The 18,688-nt window shown below is 39.2% G+C and overlaps 1 protein-coding gene across 22 annotated transcripts in view; it reads right to left on the bottom strand.

The window, feature by feature from the left end:
* The window catches only part of CCSER2 (coiled-coil serine rich protein 2), a 187,694-nt gene that overhangs the window by 124,124 nt on the left and 44,882 nt on the right, over positions 1–18,688 (bottom strand). For 20 of the 22 annotated variants that reach the window (XR_007914246.2, XR_011382491.1, XR_011382492.1 and 17 more), the window contains one exon: positions 1,460–1,550. Coding sequence is in view for 15 of the 22 variants with exons in the window: in XM_051833012.2 (XP_051688972.2) it covers positions 1,460–1,550 (91 nt within the window). In the remaining 7 variants the exon portion in view is untranslated. Of the gene's footprint in view, positions 1–1,459; positions 1,551–6,929; positions 7,140–13,677; positions 13,793–18,688 lie in introns of those variants that run through there. The other 2 variants (XM_051833019.2, XM_051833020.2) reach the window with 2 other exon arrangements.

Below are 18,688 nucleotides of genomic sequence, written 5' to 3'. Positions count from 1 at the left end.
AATATATATAATGCATATTTCACAAATGTTTTTAAGCACTCTCGTGAATCGTAAGACTCCTTAAACCTCTGCCAGTCCTTGTAACACTCCTACCCTCCTCTCAACCAAAAAATCTAAGGGTAAGTACGGTCATTCAGAGTCTCAGTGCTGAGGCCCAGACTGAAAGCCTAAGCCATCCCAACTAATTTATTTTGTAGATCAACTGCTATGTAGCATTCCAGCCAGTAAGAAAAAAAAAATATATTGCCCTTCTTGGAAATATCCTTGCATTTTTTCAACACCATGGCTAGAAAGGATGCTATTTACCCTTTGTAGTTTACCCCTGACCCAAGGGAAGCCTGGGAAAATAGATAAATGTTGACTGACAGGGAATCCTCAGATCTCTGAAGTCACTTCTCTCCCTATGAGGATTCCCATTTCAGCCCTTGCTCCAGGGGTTCCCATGCTGACCTCCAGTTCTCTACCAGCCCTTATGAAAGAAAGCCCTACAAATATTATGTCACTGGAGCAAGAGAACCCAAATCCCCCACTTGCATATGGATTATCTAAAGCTCTACTTCAGTCACTACTGAGATTCAGATGGAAGACAGATGGGAACTGGAGTAAAAAAGGAAAATGAAACTGGGAGTAAAAAAGGTCTGCGTGGGCAGAGGCAGCACAGACGTTGAGAGCACAGCTCTGCAACTGACAGCCAGGATTCAACCACCACTTTCCAAGAACCGATCTTTTAAAGATACTTATAAAATTAATATACTATTATATAAGTCAAATGATATGTTTCTCAAAATATATTTCTTCTTAAAATGAAAAAGAGAGGCCGGCACTGTGGTGCAGCGAGTTAATGCTCAGGCCTGAAGCGCTGGCATCCCATATGGGCATCGGTTCGAGTCCCGGCTGCTCCACTTCCGATCCAGCTCTCTGCTGTGGCCTGGGAAAGCAGCAGAAGACGGCCCAAGTCCTTGGGCCCCTGCACCTGTGTGGGAGACCTGGAAGAAGCTCCTGGCTCCTGGCTTTAGATTGGTGTAGTTCCGGCCGTTGCAGCCAATTGGGGAGTGAACCAGCGGATGGAAGACCTCTCTTTCTCTCTGCCTCTCCTCTCTATGTGTAACTCTGACTCTCTCAAGTAAAAAAAAATAAATCTTTTTAAAAAAATGAAAATGAGACATAAATAGGGAAAACTGAATATGTATATATAGCGGGGGAAAAAATCCAATCTCCCACTTACTTTAATATACAGGCAGACAGTGTTACTGAACCACACAGAATTATATACAAAACCCACAGAATGAGGTTTTGAATATTTAGGTTACTTCGCAAATGAACCTATTTTGCATGATTTTCAAACCAATCTGAAAGGCTCCTTTGATATTACGAAGTCTGTTAGTTAATAAACATCAAGTTGGCTAAAGTCAAGGAGCTCGAGCATATGCCACTGCAGGCTGCCCATGGCCCAACTCACCATTTTCAAGAGGTGCATCCTCAGGCAGATCCACATCAAGCATAAGGTCATCATCCTCAAGGTCACATGATTCAAGATTATTCAGAATATCCTGTGAACAAAGCAGTAAGGAACATGTTATATAACCTAGCTCCAAGGATGTGTATGAGTTTAACCGCTGGTTTTGAAATATCTTCCCAAGATACCTCAGATTTATTAAATGTTTGTTTTTTAATTTAAAAAATATAGGTTCAACTGGTTTATTTAATTAAGCCATTTGTAACATCGTCTCCTAATCATCTTCCCTCTAGTTATTCCTCCGTAATAGATCTTATTTTCAAATAAAAGATGCACAGTACTAATGTGTAAGTTATTCTTTAAGCATTTTACAAACATTAATTTACTTATTTAATCATTAATATTAATTCTATGAGTCTGTTACTCACACAATCACTATATTATATATGACCAAACTAGTGCCTAAGTACTTGGCCAAAATAGCTCCTGAGTTCCTGATTTTTTTTTAAAGATTTATTTATTTGAAAGGCAGAGTTACAGAGAGGCAAAAGCAGAGAGAGAGAGAGAGAGAGAGAAAGAGAGAGATAGATTGACCGATCTTCCATCTGCTGGTTCACTCCCCAGATGGCCACAACAGCCAGAGCTGCACTGATCTGAAGCCAGGAGCCAGGAGCTTCTTGGTCTCCTACGTGGGTGCAGGGACCCAAGGACTTGGGCCATCTTCCACTGCTTTCCCAGGCCATAGCAGAGAGCTGGATCAGAAGGAAGCAGCAGGGATTCGAACGAGAGCCCATATGGGATGCTGGCACTGCAGGTTGTGGCTTTACCTACTACGCCACAGCACCAGCTTGGAGTTCTTGATTTTTTAACAAATTCCTGATATCATGAACCATCAAAAATAGTGAAGAATCACTCAAAGTGTACTCATATTTCGTGTGAAACACTGTGTTTTGTCATTTTTAGGAACTGGACCATTTATATAAAATATTGAAATAAGCCTTTGAAGATGGAACTATTTCATGTCTTTCTTGTGCCAAATTTACCTCCTACTAACTACCATTAGCACCCTACCATCCTCAGTTTGACTAAATTTGCTCTTTTTCTATGAAAGAACTAGACTATTTAAACTGACACAAGTAGTCCCAATGGTGTTCTATTTTCAACTTTACTTTCATCTCACGTAAGAAAAAGAAGTGCTTTCTTTCAAACACTCTTGTTCTAAAGCCAAAAGAATCAAACAAAAACTTAATCCGTGCATACACAAGGGGTATGCAAAAAGTTTGTGGAAATTCCTATTATGAAAAAACTAGCCGGCACCACGGCTCACTAGGCTAATCCTTTGCCTGTGGCGCTGGCACACCGGGTTTTAGTCTAAGTAGGGGCGCCGGATTCTGTCCTGGTTGCTCCTCTAACAGTCCAGCTCTCTGCTGTGGCCCAGGAAGGCAGTGGAGGATGGCTGGTACTTGGGCCCTGCACCCGCATGGGAGACCAGGAGGAAGCACCTGGCTCCTGGCTTCGGATCAGCACGGTGCGCTGGCTGCAGAGGCCATTGTGGGGTGAACCAATGGAAAAGGAAGACCTCTTTCTCTGTCTCACTGTCCACTCTGCCTGTCAAAAAAAGAAAGAAAGAAAGAAAGGAAGGAAGGAAGGAAGGAAGGAAGGAAGGAAGGAAGGAAGGAAGGAAGGAAGGAAGGAAGGAAAAGAAAAGAAAAAACTATGCACCTATTTCAAAATTTTTGTGCCAAAATAAATCAATCTTTTAATTACATTTTCCACAAGTTTTTAAAAGTATGTTCATGTAGTCTTTCTAAAAATAAAAAAAATTTGTGAAGATGGTAACAAAAGATGAACATGAAAAAAACTGGCAAAAGGTATAATTTCAATTCACAAACACAAAATAAATGGCCAGGGAATACGATATAGGAAAGCATGCTACCACAATGTTGATTTATCACAAAGGAGAAGAATCTATACCAGGAGGAATACATTCACACGCACTTTTTAGATACCAAGTTATCAAAATTCAGGTAAAGCATTCCTTAAAAATGGAATTATTTTTCCTTAAGTTATCCCTTAGAAACAGACAAATAGGGGGCCGGCCCTGCAGCATATCAGGTGAAGCCACCGCCTGCAGTGCCAGCATCCCTTATGGGGCTGGTTCCAGTCCGACTGCTCCACTTCCAATCCAGCTTTTTGCTATGGCCTGGGAAAATAGTAAGAGATGGCCCAAGTCCTTGGGTCCCTGCACCCACGCAGGAGAGCTAGAAAAAGCTCCTGGCTTCCTGGCTTCAGATTACTGGTGCAGCTCCAGCTGTTGCAGCCATCTGGGAGTGGACCAGATGATGGAAGACCTCTCTCTGTCTGCCTCTACCTCTCTATAACTCTGCCTTTTAAATAAATAAATAAAATTTAAGAAAAAGAAAAAGAAAGAGACAAATGGACAAAATGTTTAAGAATGGTCATTGCAGCATTGTTAGGAATGGCAAAAGGCAGAAACGATTTAATGCCCAACAACAGAAAAATGGCTAAACAGAAAGTATGGTATAGTAATACAATGGTATACTGTTGTTCTTAAAAAAGATACTAAAGATAATCTTATGGACATGGAAAGATGCTAACTGGGAGCAAACATACTGGGTCTTTTCCAATCACTTTTTATTTTAAAATAATGCTTCCCTTAAAAAGTTAATCTCCATACAAGTAGAGGGTAGGATACTGGTTATCAGAGGCTAGAAAAAGGCAGGAATACAGAAGGGCCTGGTTAACAGGCCCAAGGTGCAGACAGACAGGAAGAACAGCTTCTAACGTCCTACAGCACAGGAGGGTAACCATGGCTGGCAGTACTTAATTCCGTATGTCAGAGTATCTAGGAGAGAGGATTTTGAATGCTGCCATCACAAAGAAATAGGAAATATTTGCAGTGGTGGATATACCAATTACTCTGATCTGATCATGACACACTGTATGCATGCATTGAAATATCGCATTGTACACCATACATATGTTTAAGTAAAAATAAAAAATTAAAATTCTGAAAAACAATGTTTCAGTGATCCTTGTCAGGCAAAAACAGAATGAAATAAGTAGATCTAAGTATGTATCAGATTAATGGTGTAATACTCAAATTATTTCAAGGGGGGGCAAAAATGTTCAAACTGTTTTTTGATTATTATGCATGGTAATAATGTAATTATTATTATTCTGAAATGACTGTATAAAATAAAATGAGTTACCATTCTGACATTAGTTGAAAACAGATTCTCATCCTAGGAAAAGTGTGAGATAAAGATGTAATAAAATTAAGTAAAACTTCTGGGTTTCTTAGTTTGAATGGGAATTACTAGTACAAACACAAGATCTCATCTTAAAAGAAAAATATGTTTCTTCCACTTGAAAAAAATAGATGTTAAGTGAAAAGAAAAGAGAGGCAGGTCTCTAAAAGAACATGTACAAATTTATTCATTTTACCATAAAAAATTTATAATATGTATTTTAAAAGTTGGAAGGAAAACAAAACAGATTAAGTCTCTTAGAATTGTGTGTTTTTTTTCCTTTGCTGTTATTGTTTATAGTACCTGTTTTCTCACTTTTTGCAGTATTATGACTTACATAATTTTATGAATCAACCATATCCTCTAGAAGAACGCTTGCGCTGTTTTGTGTATCTACAGAGGTTCTTCAAAAAATTCCTTATTACGAAAAATTATGCAAGGATGTCCAAATCTTCTTGCACTGAAATAGACTTATCTTTTAAATCTATTTTTCCACAGACTTTTAGAAGTCCCCTTATGTGTCTGAGTGCGTGTGAAACAAGATATTGTTGTGTGTTCTGGGCCAAAATGGACAATTAAGGCCATGGCAAAAAAATATATATATGAAAGCAACAAAAGCTTGCATTCTAAGCCTAGGGTAGGGCTTATGGACAGGCACCACATCAGCAAAAGGAGCAGCACCACCACTGCTAAAGTCTACGCTTGTTGATGTGGTATTCTGTACCTTTCACTTTATGTTTAAAAAACCAAACGAAAAAAATCCCGCTTCAAAGAATGGGAATGAGTCCATTCCAATGAATGTAAAAGGGATGCAGTTACTGACAGCACTTTACAAAAGAAACTTTACTAAGAAAGGGCACTGGAACAGGAAGGAAAACAGCAAATTAAGACGGGAGGAAAGGTGAGAGAAAGGGGAAAAACACCTACATTATGCCCCAAGCTGACACTTATCAACAAATCATTACAGATGATGTCTCAGAAATCTACCTCACTGTATAGACAGATGCTCTGTGGGACAGAGCGGGAGACACAAGATTATCTAAGTACAACATGATGGCATCTTTAATGTTGAACGTCTGCAATGTGAAAAACCAAAGGACTGTTACAATCTTCCATATGATTATGCTTTTTACATTCTTTTGACTTTTCTCCAACAAGGACATGGTACTTTTATAAGCAGAAGTTCATGTCAGATAAAGTTGACCTTCCTAGGCACCATCAGAGCCATTTCGGATCATGCAAACCCAGACTGCATGTGGGAACCCTCAAGCTGGCCCAGCCCCTGACCACAACAAAAACCAGAGCCACCTGTTCTTCTGTTCATACAACCCATTCTGGACCAGTTTGGGTGCCTGCTCTACTCTCCCCAGAAAGCCTCATCATATGAATAATAAATCTTCTCCAACACTCTCAGTATACATGTGGCACCATCAGTCTTGGTGTCTGATCAACTCTGGAAGAGGGGGATTGATCCTCCCCTCCACATGGCAACCCCAAGACACATTCTCAGTAATTTTGATTAAAAAAATAATACTGATATACGAAAAGCACGATTCTGAGTACGGTATATATCCAACTAAACAAGACTAAAAGTGTTTTAGGAAGTGACAAATTCAGATTTGCATTAAAGAAATATTATTATGGCTACAGGGTAGAGATTGGCCCTAAGTAGGACAAAGACACCAAGTTTGAGGCTACTGCAGAATCCATGTGACATACCATAGTAGCCCGATCAGTGTCAGTGAGAAAAAGCAGGCAGTAATGAGACATACTGAGAAGTTAGGATCTACAGCACCTGATGGATTAAGCTACTGCCTACAATGCCAGTAGGCCATATGTACACTGTTCCACTTCTGATCTAGCTCCCTGCTAATACACCTGGGAAAGCAGTGGAAGATGGCCCCTGCCACCCACATGGGAGACCCAGACAGAGTCCCAGGCACCTGGCTTCAGCCATTGTTGGTCATTTGGGGAATGAACCAGTGGATGGAAAAGCAATCTCCTTGTCTGTCTGTCTTTCCCTCTCTCTCTCTAACTTTGCCTTGAAAATAAAGCTTTTTAAAAATTAAATTAAAATAAGTATTCTTAATTTTTTGTTTTAGATTAATAACTTAGCACTCAGGAGTACCACAAGACACAGTTACCATGCCTTCATCCTGACAGCCAAATGAAGATGCAAGGAAGAACAAAAAAGAACATACCCATAACAGCAAGTGAATGGAGGAGTCAACAGCGGGCCAGACTAAACCATTCTGAGCACTCAAAGCACACAGAAAAGTAATGAAAGAAGAGCCAAAATATCAGCCATCACCCAGAATATGAGGGGAAGAATAGCACACCGAGGCGAAAGCTAACCCTTCCGAGAATTCAAGAAAGCAGGACTGAAGAAGCAGCTGAACACAGACAAAGCAAAGGTAGCCAGTTGGCCGTTATCTTCCCTTTCACACATATCCTCAATCTTAAAGTGACAGATACGTTAGAATTTATCTCTTGGCAAAAGGTCAGGATCGTTTTTTCTAAAGAACTTAACAACTCACTTAAGGAAAATTAGAGCTTCTAATGTCAGTATTAATATCTATGAGAAAAAACTCAACTCATTTTATTACTGGACAGCCTCTTTATCCAGCCTACCTCCAAAAGCCAAGTCTCTGCAAACATTTACCGTTAATACAATGTTATCCACCGAACATGGAAGGAAGACCAGACTCATTATTGAATGATAGCCCCTCTTCTCGGACAAATTTTATAGCAACTTTTATGTAATTTCCTGCCACCCCAGGAATAACCTGTTGAGTGTGTGAATGTGTAAAGCCTCCTATGATTGTTCAATAGTGAGTCTCATATCATTTCTCATCTACTATGTAGCATTCAAAACCAAAAATATTGCCCCTAAATTAGCCTCATAATTCACTTTAGTAAATATTTTCAGGACACCGATGAGACAGATCCAGAAAGCAAGACAACTCCTCGGCACTGTACCTCCTGGTTTCAGTACTTTCTTGGTTTTGCCCTTCCCACAACCATCCTCCCTGGTAACCAGAGGCCATAATAATTACTACTGTCCTTTGTTGTAGCATAATCTTTTCCATTGGGAGCAGATTTGACATTAATGGTTGCAGCTCAGACTAAAATCTAAGTTTGGCCTGGGATCAAGCTTAGCTAGCACTCTCTCAATTATTTTCATCTCAGCTATTACCAGCAACAATGACTAAGGTTGTACATTTAGCTTGTTGCTTATTATTCTGTAGTTTCTAAAGTAGCTAATGAGCAATCTCCACTGAGTCTCTACTTTTTAAATTCCATCTCATAATCTTTACCTTTAGCAACAGATTACTGTGTAGTTGTAATTTCATATAAGCAAGGAGGAAGCCAGCCAAGAATGAAACATTCTTCATCTCCTACCCTTCCATCCCTTCTCTTCCTAAACCGCATTTTAGTTAGGATCATTCTAGCAAATTCTACTTTTTCAGAGTTAGGCTTAAGAACTCAGTCTTCCCCTAAGAACAACCTAACTCTAGAGAGCTATAGGCTCAGAGCACCCACACTCCTGACCAACTGACTACAAAATCCACTACCCCCTCTGGTTTGATTTGTCAGAACAACTCACAGAACTCAGCAAAGCACTGTACCTATTTATGGTTACAGTTTTATCACATAAAAAAGGATAAAAATTATGACTACTGAAAAGAGACACAGAAATCATGGTCTGGGATGCTGCCAAATGCAAAGCTTCCGTGCCTTCTCCCCAGGAAGACAGCACAGGTCCGCTCCCTGGCACAATTCTGTGTAACCATATGCACAAAGTATTCTTAACCAGAGCAGCTCACTCAGGATCCAGCATTCAGGAGTTTTTCAATTACCTGGGCATGAGTGAATTATTATCCACATGACTGAATTCAATCTCCAGTACCCTCTCCTACCTGCCTCAGATGTCAAACTAACACCACAGGGCTCAAAGCCCCAATCTAACCACATGTCTGTTCCTTCAGGCATGGCCTACCCTACCCTCATCCTGACTCACCTAATTAACATAAACTATCAAGGCCCTCCACGAACAAAGATACTCTTATCACTCTGGAAATTCCAAAGATGCAGAATCTCCTACAGAGGAAAACATGGTTTATAATCCCAAAATATTTTAAATGATCTTAACATCCTTTGTGAGGAGAGGACCTGAATATAAACAATATATATCTACAAAAACAGAGCAGTACAAAAAATAATAAGAAAGCTCTCTATGATGGGCCCGGCGCCATGGCTCACTTGGTTAATCCTCCGCCTGCAGCACCAGCATCCCATATGGGTGCCGGGCTCTAGTCCAGCTCTCTGTTGTGGCCCAGGAAGGCAGTGGAGGATGGCCCCTGCACTCTCATGGGAGACCAGGAGGAAGCACCTGGCTCCTGGCTTTGGATCGGCGCAGCACACCAGCCGTAGCGGCCATTTGGGGAGCAAACCAACAGAAGGAAGACCTTTCTCTCTGTCTCTCTCTCTCTCCTGTCTAACTCTGACTGTCAAATTAAAAAAAAAAAAAAAAAAAAAAAAAAAAAAAAAAGCTCTCTATGAGGTGAATATGAAGCAAATACTTAAAATTATCCATTATGTGGGGGTAACCCACAATGAAATACAAAAAGTAGCAAACAAACCTAACAGTATGATAAATGAATAACAACCAGACTGAAGAGGATGAGAATTAAAAGAACTAATCCACGTAAACTTGGAAAATGGTACTTCAAATGTATATTGTAAGGCTAAAGTGACAAAAGAATGGCAAGGAAATATTACGTTAGCAAATTTATCTTTCATGGGCTACATGTTAGCAATTCAGAAACTGTATGTATGTGCACAGAAATACTATACGCTATAGTAAGAGTATGTATTTGTGTGATATATTTTATTATGTATATTATACAATAGATCCCTAATACACACATACACAAACACACACACTAGGACTAAACAACCAGGAAAATACACTTTGGTTAATGAAAGACAGGTTTCTCACTCTCCAAGCAAAGTATTAAAAATAAGGAAAAGGCCAGCATGAACTCTGAGCTTGGCCTGGTGTCAAAAGTATCAGCATGAACTTCGTCTTTAACATAAATACAGACTGATACAGAAATAAGCTCTGTCTGTCGTAGGACCTTAGAGCAATTATACCCCAGTAGCAAAGACCACACTTAGCCTCCTAAACTTGGTTTCTAAATCTCAATGATGATTTGAGGGCTGGAGCAGAAAAAATATAAGATGGATATCTTGAGATCCCAGAAAAAAAGAAAGTGGTCAAAAAACAATGAGGCAAGCCAGAAAGACAAAGGAACCAAACTGAAGGCAATCCCAATAGCCAATTTTTTTTTTATTTTATTTTTTTTTTTTGACAGGCAGAGTGGACAGTGAGAGAGAGAGACAGAGAAAAAGGTCTTCCTTTTTGCCGTTGGTTCACCCTCCAATGGCCGCCGCGGCCAGCGCGCTGCGGCGGGCGCACCGCGCTGATCCGATGGCAGGAGCCAGGAGCCAGGTGCTTTTCCTGGTCTCCCATGGGGTGCAGGGCCCAAGCACCTGGGCCATCCTCCACTGCACTCCCGGGCTACAGCAGAGAGCTGGCCTGGAAGAGGGGCAACCGGGACAGAATCCGGCGCCCCAACCGGGACTAGAACCCGGTGTGCCGGCGCCGCTAGGCGGAGGATTAGCCTAGTGAGCCGCGGCGCCGGCCCCAATAGCCAAATTTTGAACAATCTCAGCAACAGCATAAATTAAGGATAATAAAGGATTATACACACAAAACAAAAATAAATACCCATGAACGACTGACACAGTTTACTTAAATAAATTGGAAGAGAGAACAGATCTTCCTTATAGAATCCCAGTTAATAGTCAGCAGATGCTAAAATTAATGGGCAAAAGTGTAAAAAAGTAGAATGCTCCAAAATTTCAAAGTCTCTGCCTCCATGATACTAATTAATTCTAAAGGGAAATATATGGTAACTTTGCATCAGAGAAACCTGGAAAATACCACCTCAATTAAATGACAAAGTTAACACCGTCAACAGTAACACAAACCAAAATCACACACTTCTTAAAACTGAAGCACTGAAAATGGAATAGCATCATCTCTGTGGTGATTTGTCAAAAATGCACAATCACAATCTCATCGTGAAAAGAACCCAAACTGAGGATCCCTCAGTAATGGGTTAATCTTCATAAGTAACAAGATTATGAAAGAACAAGACTCAGAAGTGTCACAGACTGGAGATACTAAGGATATGGACAACCAAATACAACACAGGGTCCTGGACAACAAAAATACTAGTGGGGAAAATGGCAAAATTCAAATGAAGTCTCCAGATTAGTTATTATGTCAAACTTAATTTCCTGGTTTTGATCATTGTAGTATGATCATATTATAACACGTTAACATTAGGAGATGATGAATGAAAGGTACACAAGAAGTCTATTCCTTGCAATTTCTCTGCAAATCTAAAATCAGTTCAAAACACAAAAAAGCTAAAAACAGCAACAATAACAAAACCTCAAGCTATACCATATATCCTGTCCCGAGAGCAAAGTGTTTCTACTTGTCACCTTCAAGTTTACCAGAAAGGTTATAAAGCACCAATAGAGAGAATCTCAGAAATAAACAGATACAATTTAAGAAATTAAAAATTTTCAAGCAGAGGGAATGTATTTTCAATACAGATGTCCTCATGTCTTCCAGCACCAAAAATAAGAAAAGAGATACCAAGGCCAGTTCCAGAAAAAAGGAAAAGAAAAACAAAATAGTCAGAATAAGCTGAAAGTCTCAAATTACTTGATGTAACCTCTTAGGAGGGAAGGACGCTACAGGTTACACCATCCAAGACACTAATTATACATCTGAAAGTTGGTTTCACGATGGCTGTCTTATATTACACTATTTTCTGCTGCATCACATACTAAAAAGATAGAGATGCCACAGACAAACTTTCCATTAGTGCCTCTGTGCAACGTACACTACCAAGTCAGCAGCTTCTGCAAATACAGGTTGTTGCACTCCTAAACCAGGAAGGGGATAAGGTGGAGTACCGCCTAAACACCAGGAAAAATTAAAGAGCCTGCAAGCAGTAAGTTCTGGTGTTGGTTCTAATCACCACAGGATAGTAGGACAGAGCAGCCTGAGTTTTACAATGTTTAATTACTCATTGAGGCTAGAACAGCAACTTTGACAACTCTTTTAAATTCATCCTGTTGATGAAAGATATTTAAATGTTTCACTTTAGCAACCTCATTAACTATAACAAGTTTATTATATCTACATGCTCCAACTCACAAAATTCAGTATTTTATCTATGAATATTACTAATTATGCATCTGTTCAATGCCAGATACCATGCCTAGGTAAACGGGACATGATGGTGAACAAATTTCTCTCATTTAATTAGCAAATTACTTTTAAGTTCATTAATTTTTTCCTCTGAAACAAAAGCTTTGACCTAGAAGGAATTTAGTCTATCAATTCTATTTTATTAAAGAAAAAATGCCTAGAAAAAAAATGCTTATAGTCTCATATATAAATGGGAAGTGTGTATGAAGATCTGAAAAAGAAATACTTATATGATATTTAATACTGTATCTGTCTTATACTATTTAAAAATTTTGATTTGAAATTATCATTTGTATTTTCAGTTTGCAATACACGATTTTTCTTTCCTCTGTGTTTTCCTAGCTTTTCCTCCAACCACTCTCCACCTCACACGTGATACTCTTATGTGATTTTGGGAACAGGCATTGTGGTACAACAGGTTAAGCTACTGCCTGCAATGCCAGCATCCCATAATGGGCACCAGTTTGTGTTCTGGCTGCTCTACTTCTGATCCAGCTCCCTGCTAATACAGCTGGGAAACCAACAGCTTATGGCAAGTGCTTAGACCCCTGCCTCCTATTTGGGAGACCTGGAAGGAGCTCCAGGCTCCTGGTTTCAGCCTGACCATTGCAGCCATTTGGGGAATAAACCAGTGAATGGAAGATTCTCTCTCTCTCTCTCTCTCTCATACACACACACATACACACACACTTCCTCTTTCTGCCTTTCAAATAAAAAAATTAATCTTTTTTTTAAAAAAGTGTGACTTTGTGATACCACCCTGCCACCATACATGCTGACCTTCCCTATGTCTACCATGCTCACCTTCTCATTTCCTCAGGCAATTGGTCAACCTTGAATTCATACTTCAAAATAACTCAGATGGCACGTCCTCTTTGAAATCTTCTGAATACATAATTACATTTCCCTAATGTATTTCCATTCTATGTGCATTCTAATCTTAACATGGTACCTCTTATAAATCCACACTATGATAATGTTTATGATACAAGAATACTTCAAAAAGCACAAGGAAATTGAATTAAAAGATGAGTTTACTTTGGTACAAAAAATATTTGAAATCCACGCAAACTTTTTCAAAACACACATTTTTACATGAAATTTCTGAAAATCCCTTATATATCTGCCTATTACACAAGACTGTGTAATAGACAGCCTTTTCCATCTCAGTGTCCTTAGAACTTAACAATGTCTGGGATACAGCAGATGCTTAAGAAAGAATTACTTAGTTTAGCTTTATAGTACAATATACTTAATCTACAAGAAACATACTGAATGAAGACAAAAAATATCTAAGGATTACAACTATATCTGACAAATTTAAAGTTTTTTTTCAAATATAAAAGTTGAATTAATAGCACACACACACAAAAACCTATGCTGTTAAATAAATGCACATGAAAGATTCTCCAGACTGTCAAAAGAAAAGAAAAAAACCTGCTGAGTAAAAACTTAAGTTTCCTCATCTGGTTCTGTCCCCCTTATCTGTAACAATTGAGTTGGAGCAAATCCCTTCTACCTTCTCACATTCTATGATTCTGTGTCAGCACACAGGTGAAAATATCAATTATCAGTTTCGGATTTCCATTTACCTATCTTAAGACCGTCTCAGCTTTCCGTAAGCAGCCCCTCTTCTGTCACAGCCATGCCAGTACCACATTTTTAGTCACTTGCAGCTTGCTATTATGACACGTGACTCCTTAGACACTTACTTTGTTAATAGGTTATGTCACAATGTGTATGGAAAATACTGAACTGTATTAAACAGTACCTTTATAATGTCAGTGTTTCTATTTGTTTTTAATGAAATGGCAATGTTATCACCTGTCACCATGGAATCCATTTCAATAAGAAATTATTAAGTCCTTACCTAGTGCCATAAACCTAAAGGAGAGATGAGCAAGATAAAAAAGCATCAACTATAATTCAAGACATATCGTAGAAGTACAGATTAAAAGTGATCAGATGACTAGAATAAGGTGAAAACAGGTCATGGAGAGAAGAAAGCCAACCAAAATTTAGATTTCACAATATAAGGAATGGGGAAGTTGGTAATATGGTAAAATGAATGCAAGCAGAAATACTAGCTATAATTGCAAGGCATGAGGACGTAATGTTTTCTCTCATACATTCAATTGATAATGGGACTTGGGCAACTGTACCCTCAAACCAGTTTTCAAAACTGTCTACCCCTCTGAGTCTCTACTCACCACTACCTTGAACACAAGCCACTACCATCTCTCTTAAACAATAGCTTCCAACATCCTGTCTACCTCCCCTCTAACTCAATCTTCATGTACAACATTTTAAAACTGCAAATCAAATTATATCCCCTTCTAGGTTATAATGCTCCAATAGCTAACTTTCAATTTGCAGGGCAAAGATGCAAATCCTTGGAGCTCCACAGACGCTCTCTGGACTGACAGAGCAGTTATGATAAATCTCAAATAGAAACACAATGTAAATGGAAGACAACAGAAATAATCAAAGGAGTGAAAACATCCCATAGGACAAGACAAAAATAAAACCACAAGCTTTATTCCTCCATCACAAAGAAGCTAGATCTGAAATTATTTTAAGCAGCTATTGATATAAGGCAGTCAATACTAATAATATCAAACAGGTGCATTTGTCAATTACATACTAGTAAATAAAGAATAAGCCATTATACTGCAGGATCTATAAAGTGCTAATCTAATCTAATGAATGTTATAATTCAGAGTACTGAACACTTTCTGAAGTCAGTATCATAATCTGTCCTTCCTAGAAAATCTAGTGTTGTAAACATTACTAAATTATATATAAAATATCATGCATTTAAACAGGACAGAAGAGGAAATGACATTTAAAGCAGAGAGTTAGGCTGCTGCCTGTGACAATGGCATACCATACTGGAGAACCAGTTCAAGTCCTCGCTAATCTACTTCCAATCCAGCTCCCTACTAATGTGCCTGGGGAAAAGAGCAGATGACAGCCCAACTAGTTGGGCTCCTGTCAACCAAATGGAGTTCATGGCTTCTGGCTTTAGCCTGGCCCAGCCCTGGCTGTTGCAGCCATTTGGGGAATGAACCAGCAGATGAAAAGGTCTCCTCTCTCTGTCTCTGTCTCACTTTGCCTTTCAAATAAATGAAAATAAATCTTAGGGAAAAAAAGATTTAAGAAACATTAAAATCTGAACACAATAATGTTCTCATTATCCTCTTAGCTCTTAATTTTCATTCTTAGAAAAGAGCCATCTTTAAATCTAATGTTGTTTTACAGAAAATAATGAACACACACACACACACACACACTCACACACACACACAAGGAGTCTTTCAAACAGTTCAAGGGAAATTGAAAAAATGAAAAAACTACTCAAAAATTTCAAAAATTTTTTGCAGAAAAATACACTTATCTTTTAATTCCATTTCTCCATGAACTTTTTGAAATGATCTTGTATATTATATATTATTATAGTAATAATATTCATTATAATTTATTATTATAAAATATATTTATTACTGTAATGTATTTGTATATATCATATTGTATATTACATTATCTATTGTCTGTATGGATAATAATATATATTATATATAATTTACATAATATTATAATCATTATGTACCATTATATATAATACTTACTATATATCTATTATAAGATACCAAGTATTAGAAGTAAAACTTAAATCTTCAAAAATCAAAACTATGGATAGCTATAACAAACCATCATTAGGACCATTTAAAGAGTAACTATACTACTATAGTTCAGATTAACTTAAACGGAAAAATGAGTTTGGCTAAATTGTACTTAAATTCACAACTTCATTTTAAAACAAATTTACAATTTACTGGAGCTTAATCTGTTAGCCTCAAAGGATAATTACTTTAGGTAATAAAAGTACTGTTTAGAAACAAACTTTGAAAAGTAGATGCCGTCCAACTGTGCTGGGTAGAACGGTCCCTCCAAAGGTGTCACATCTTAATCCCTGAAACCTTTGAGTATGTTAGCTTACACAGCAAAGAAAAATGAAAGCTGTAACTGAAATTAGGTTACTAATCATTGACCTTAAAACAGGGATAACAAACTGGAATATCTAGTTGGGCTCCAGAAAACCACAAGGGTCCTTTTTGTTTGTTTATTGACAGAGCTGGACAGTGAGAGAGACAGAGAGAAAGGTCTTCCTTCCGTTGGTTCACCCCCCTAATGGCCGCTACGGCCAGCGCACTGCGCTGATCTGAAGCCAGGAGCCGGGTGCTTCTTCCTGGTCTCCCATGTGGGTGCAGGCACCCAAGCACTTGGGCCATCCTCCACTGCCTTCCCAGGCCACAGCAGAGAGCTGGACTGGAAGAGGACCAACAGGGACTAGAACCCAGCGCCCATATGGGATGCCGGCGCCACAGGCGGAGGATTAACCAAGTGAGCCACGGCGCCAGCCCCATCACAAGGGTCCTTAAAAAGAAGAGGCGGGCTGAAGTGAAGTGAAATGAGACTTTGAAGATGGAAGAAAGCCAATGCAGGCTCCTGGAAAAAGCAAGAAAGTGGATTCTTCCCGAGAGCACACAACAGGAACTGCGCTGGCCAACCTTGATGCTTTCAACTTGCTGAGACCCTTTTGGACTTCTGAGCTCCAATATAGTACGATAATGAATGTGTGTTGTTCTAAGCCATTAAATTTTCAGTAATTTGTTACAGTAACAAGAGAAAATTAATATGCCAATAGATTGAAAAATACGTTTTTCATGAAGTCTGATTCATTTCAAAAATAAAAAAATCTGGATGCCTAGCATCCTTAATAAGATTCCTTTATATTAAAGGATAATAAATTCTTTATCTCTACAACTGACAATAAGCATAATATCATGTGTTGTATTTTTTCCAAACATCTCTATAACTCACAGTAAATATAATATCATACATATTATATTTTTTCCAAACAACATATTTTTTCCAAACAACAAATTTTTTCCTCTTCAAAGCAATTTCAGTATAGATGTCTTTTAAGTCCTTAGGACTAAGCCGACCCCAAAATTCTTACAAATTCTTCCAACACAAGATACTATGCATTTTCCTGATTGATTATAATTAAAACTTTCACATACACGGATCAATAAGGTAATTTAATTTATATTCTCTATAAATCAAAGCAATGTTTAACAAATTCTACATTAAACCAATGTTTGTAGAAATAAAGTTTTTGGCTCTCTGGATACTTCTAGACCCAAGTGTCCACACTAATCACATAAGATGATCCAGATCCTATACACAGAAGCACTGCTCATGATTTTTTATGTCATTCATTTTGATAATTGTGGGGAGCAACTCGGACTAGACTAAGTTACTGGAATTAAGACTTATTCTATGCATCTGCTCTCCCACAATATGGCGCTGGGAGAGGGGTAAAAACAACTTTTACACAGCTGCCTCCAGTTCAACCAGTAACCTGCAGGAGCTGATCCCGCTCCTGATTGGAGGAGAGCAGCGTACTCGGCCTGTGGGTAGCAGAGTTGGGATTGGTGGAAGAGGACTATAAAGGAGGAGAGAGACAACATGCACCAGGAACATCTAAGGGGAACATCTAACTGAAGGAACACCTGAGCAGCCCCCGAGAGAGCCGGCCGGCGGTGTGCCGCTCCCCCACGGAAGTGGGGAAAGTGGCAGGGGGCACCGCCCTTCCATGGAGGTGGAAGGGTCGGTAGCCAACCCAGGAAGAACCAGCAGCAAACCCGGGGAGGGCCGAGCAGACAAAAGAACAGCGCAGGGTTCTGTGTCGTTCCTCCGCGAAGAGGGGGAGCGACAGATAATAAAACAGATTCATGTAGAGGTAGTCTAATTTTAAGATTAAGATGTCCAGCCAGCACCGCCGGCACACCGGGTTCTAGTCCCAGTCGGGGTGCCGGATTCTGTCCCGGTTGCCCCTCTTCCAGGACAGCTCTCTGCTGTGGCCCGGGAGTGCAGTGGAGGATGGCCCAAGTGCTTGGGCCCTGCACCCCATGGGAGACCAGGATAAGTACCTGGCTCCTGCCATCGGATCAGCGCGGTGCGCCCGCCGCAGCGCGCTGGCCGCGGCGGCCATTGAAGGGTAAACCAGCGGCAAAGGAAGACCTTTTTCTCTGTCTCTCTCTCTCACTGTCCACTCTGCCTGTCCAAAAAAAAAAAAAAAAAAGATGTCCAAAAACAATGCCATACATTCATCAGATCTGCAGTACAGGTAAAGAGGAGTCAGACAGTGGCACAAAGAAGGGAAATCAGTTTCACAGAGGGAGGTTGTTCAAATAAGCAAATGTTTTACAGAACAGATGTCAGGCTTATCACCATCAGAGATGAGAGACACAAATACAGAAAGGGAGAAAAAAAAACACTAGAATATAATCCTCAGAAATGAGAAAAGACTCATTTAAATGATAAGGAATTAAACTTGCCTAGTATATGAAAATAAGGCAAAGTAGGTAAAAACAAAGAATAAAAAGATACTTTCAGAGATCATCTGATTCAAATACTTCCTCAGGCTTCCTATAAAAATCCTTCCAAAAATAAAAGTACTCCATGTGATGATTCAAAATTATCACTTTCTAAATATTTTAGTGTTAACAAGTCATCATTATGACACTGTAGCTG

Source organism: Oryctolagus cuniculus, chromosome 15, assembly GCF_964237555.1.
Source record: "Oryctolagus cuniculus chromosome 15, mOryCun1.1, whole genome shotgun sequence".
Lineage (NCBI taxonomy): Eukaryota > Metazoa > Chordata > Mammalia > Lagomorpha > Leporidae > Oryctolagus > Oryctolagus cuniculus.
This window is presented reverse-complemented; position numbering and strand designations above follow the sequence as displayed.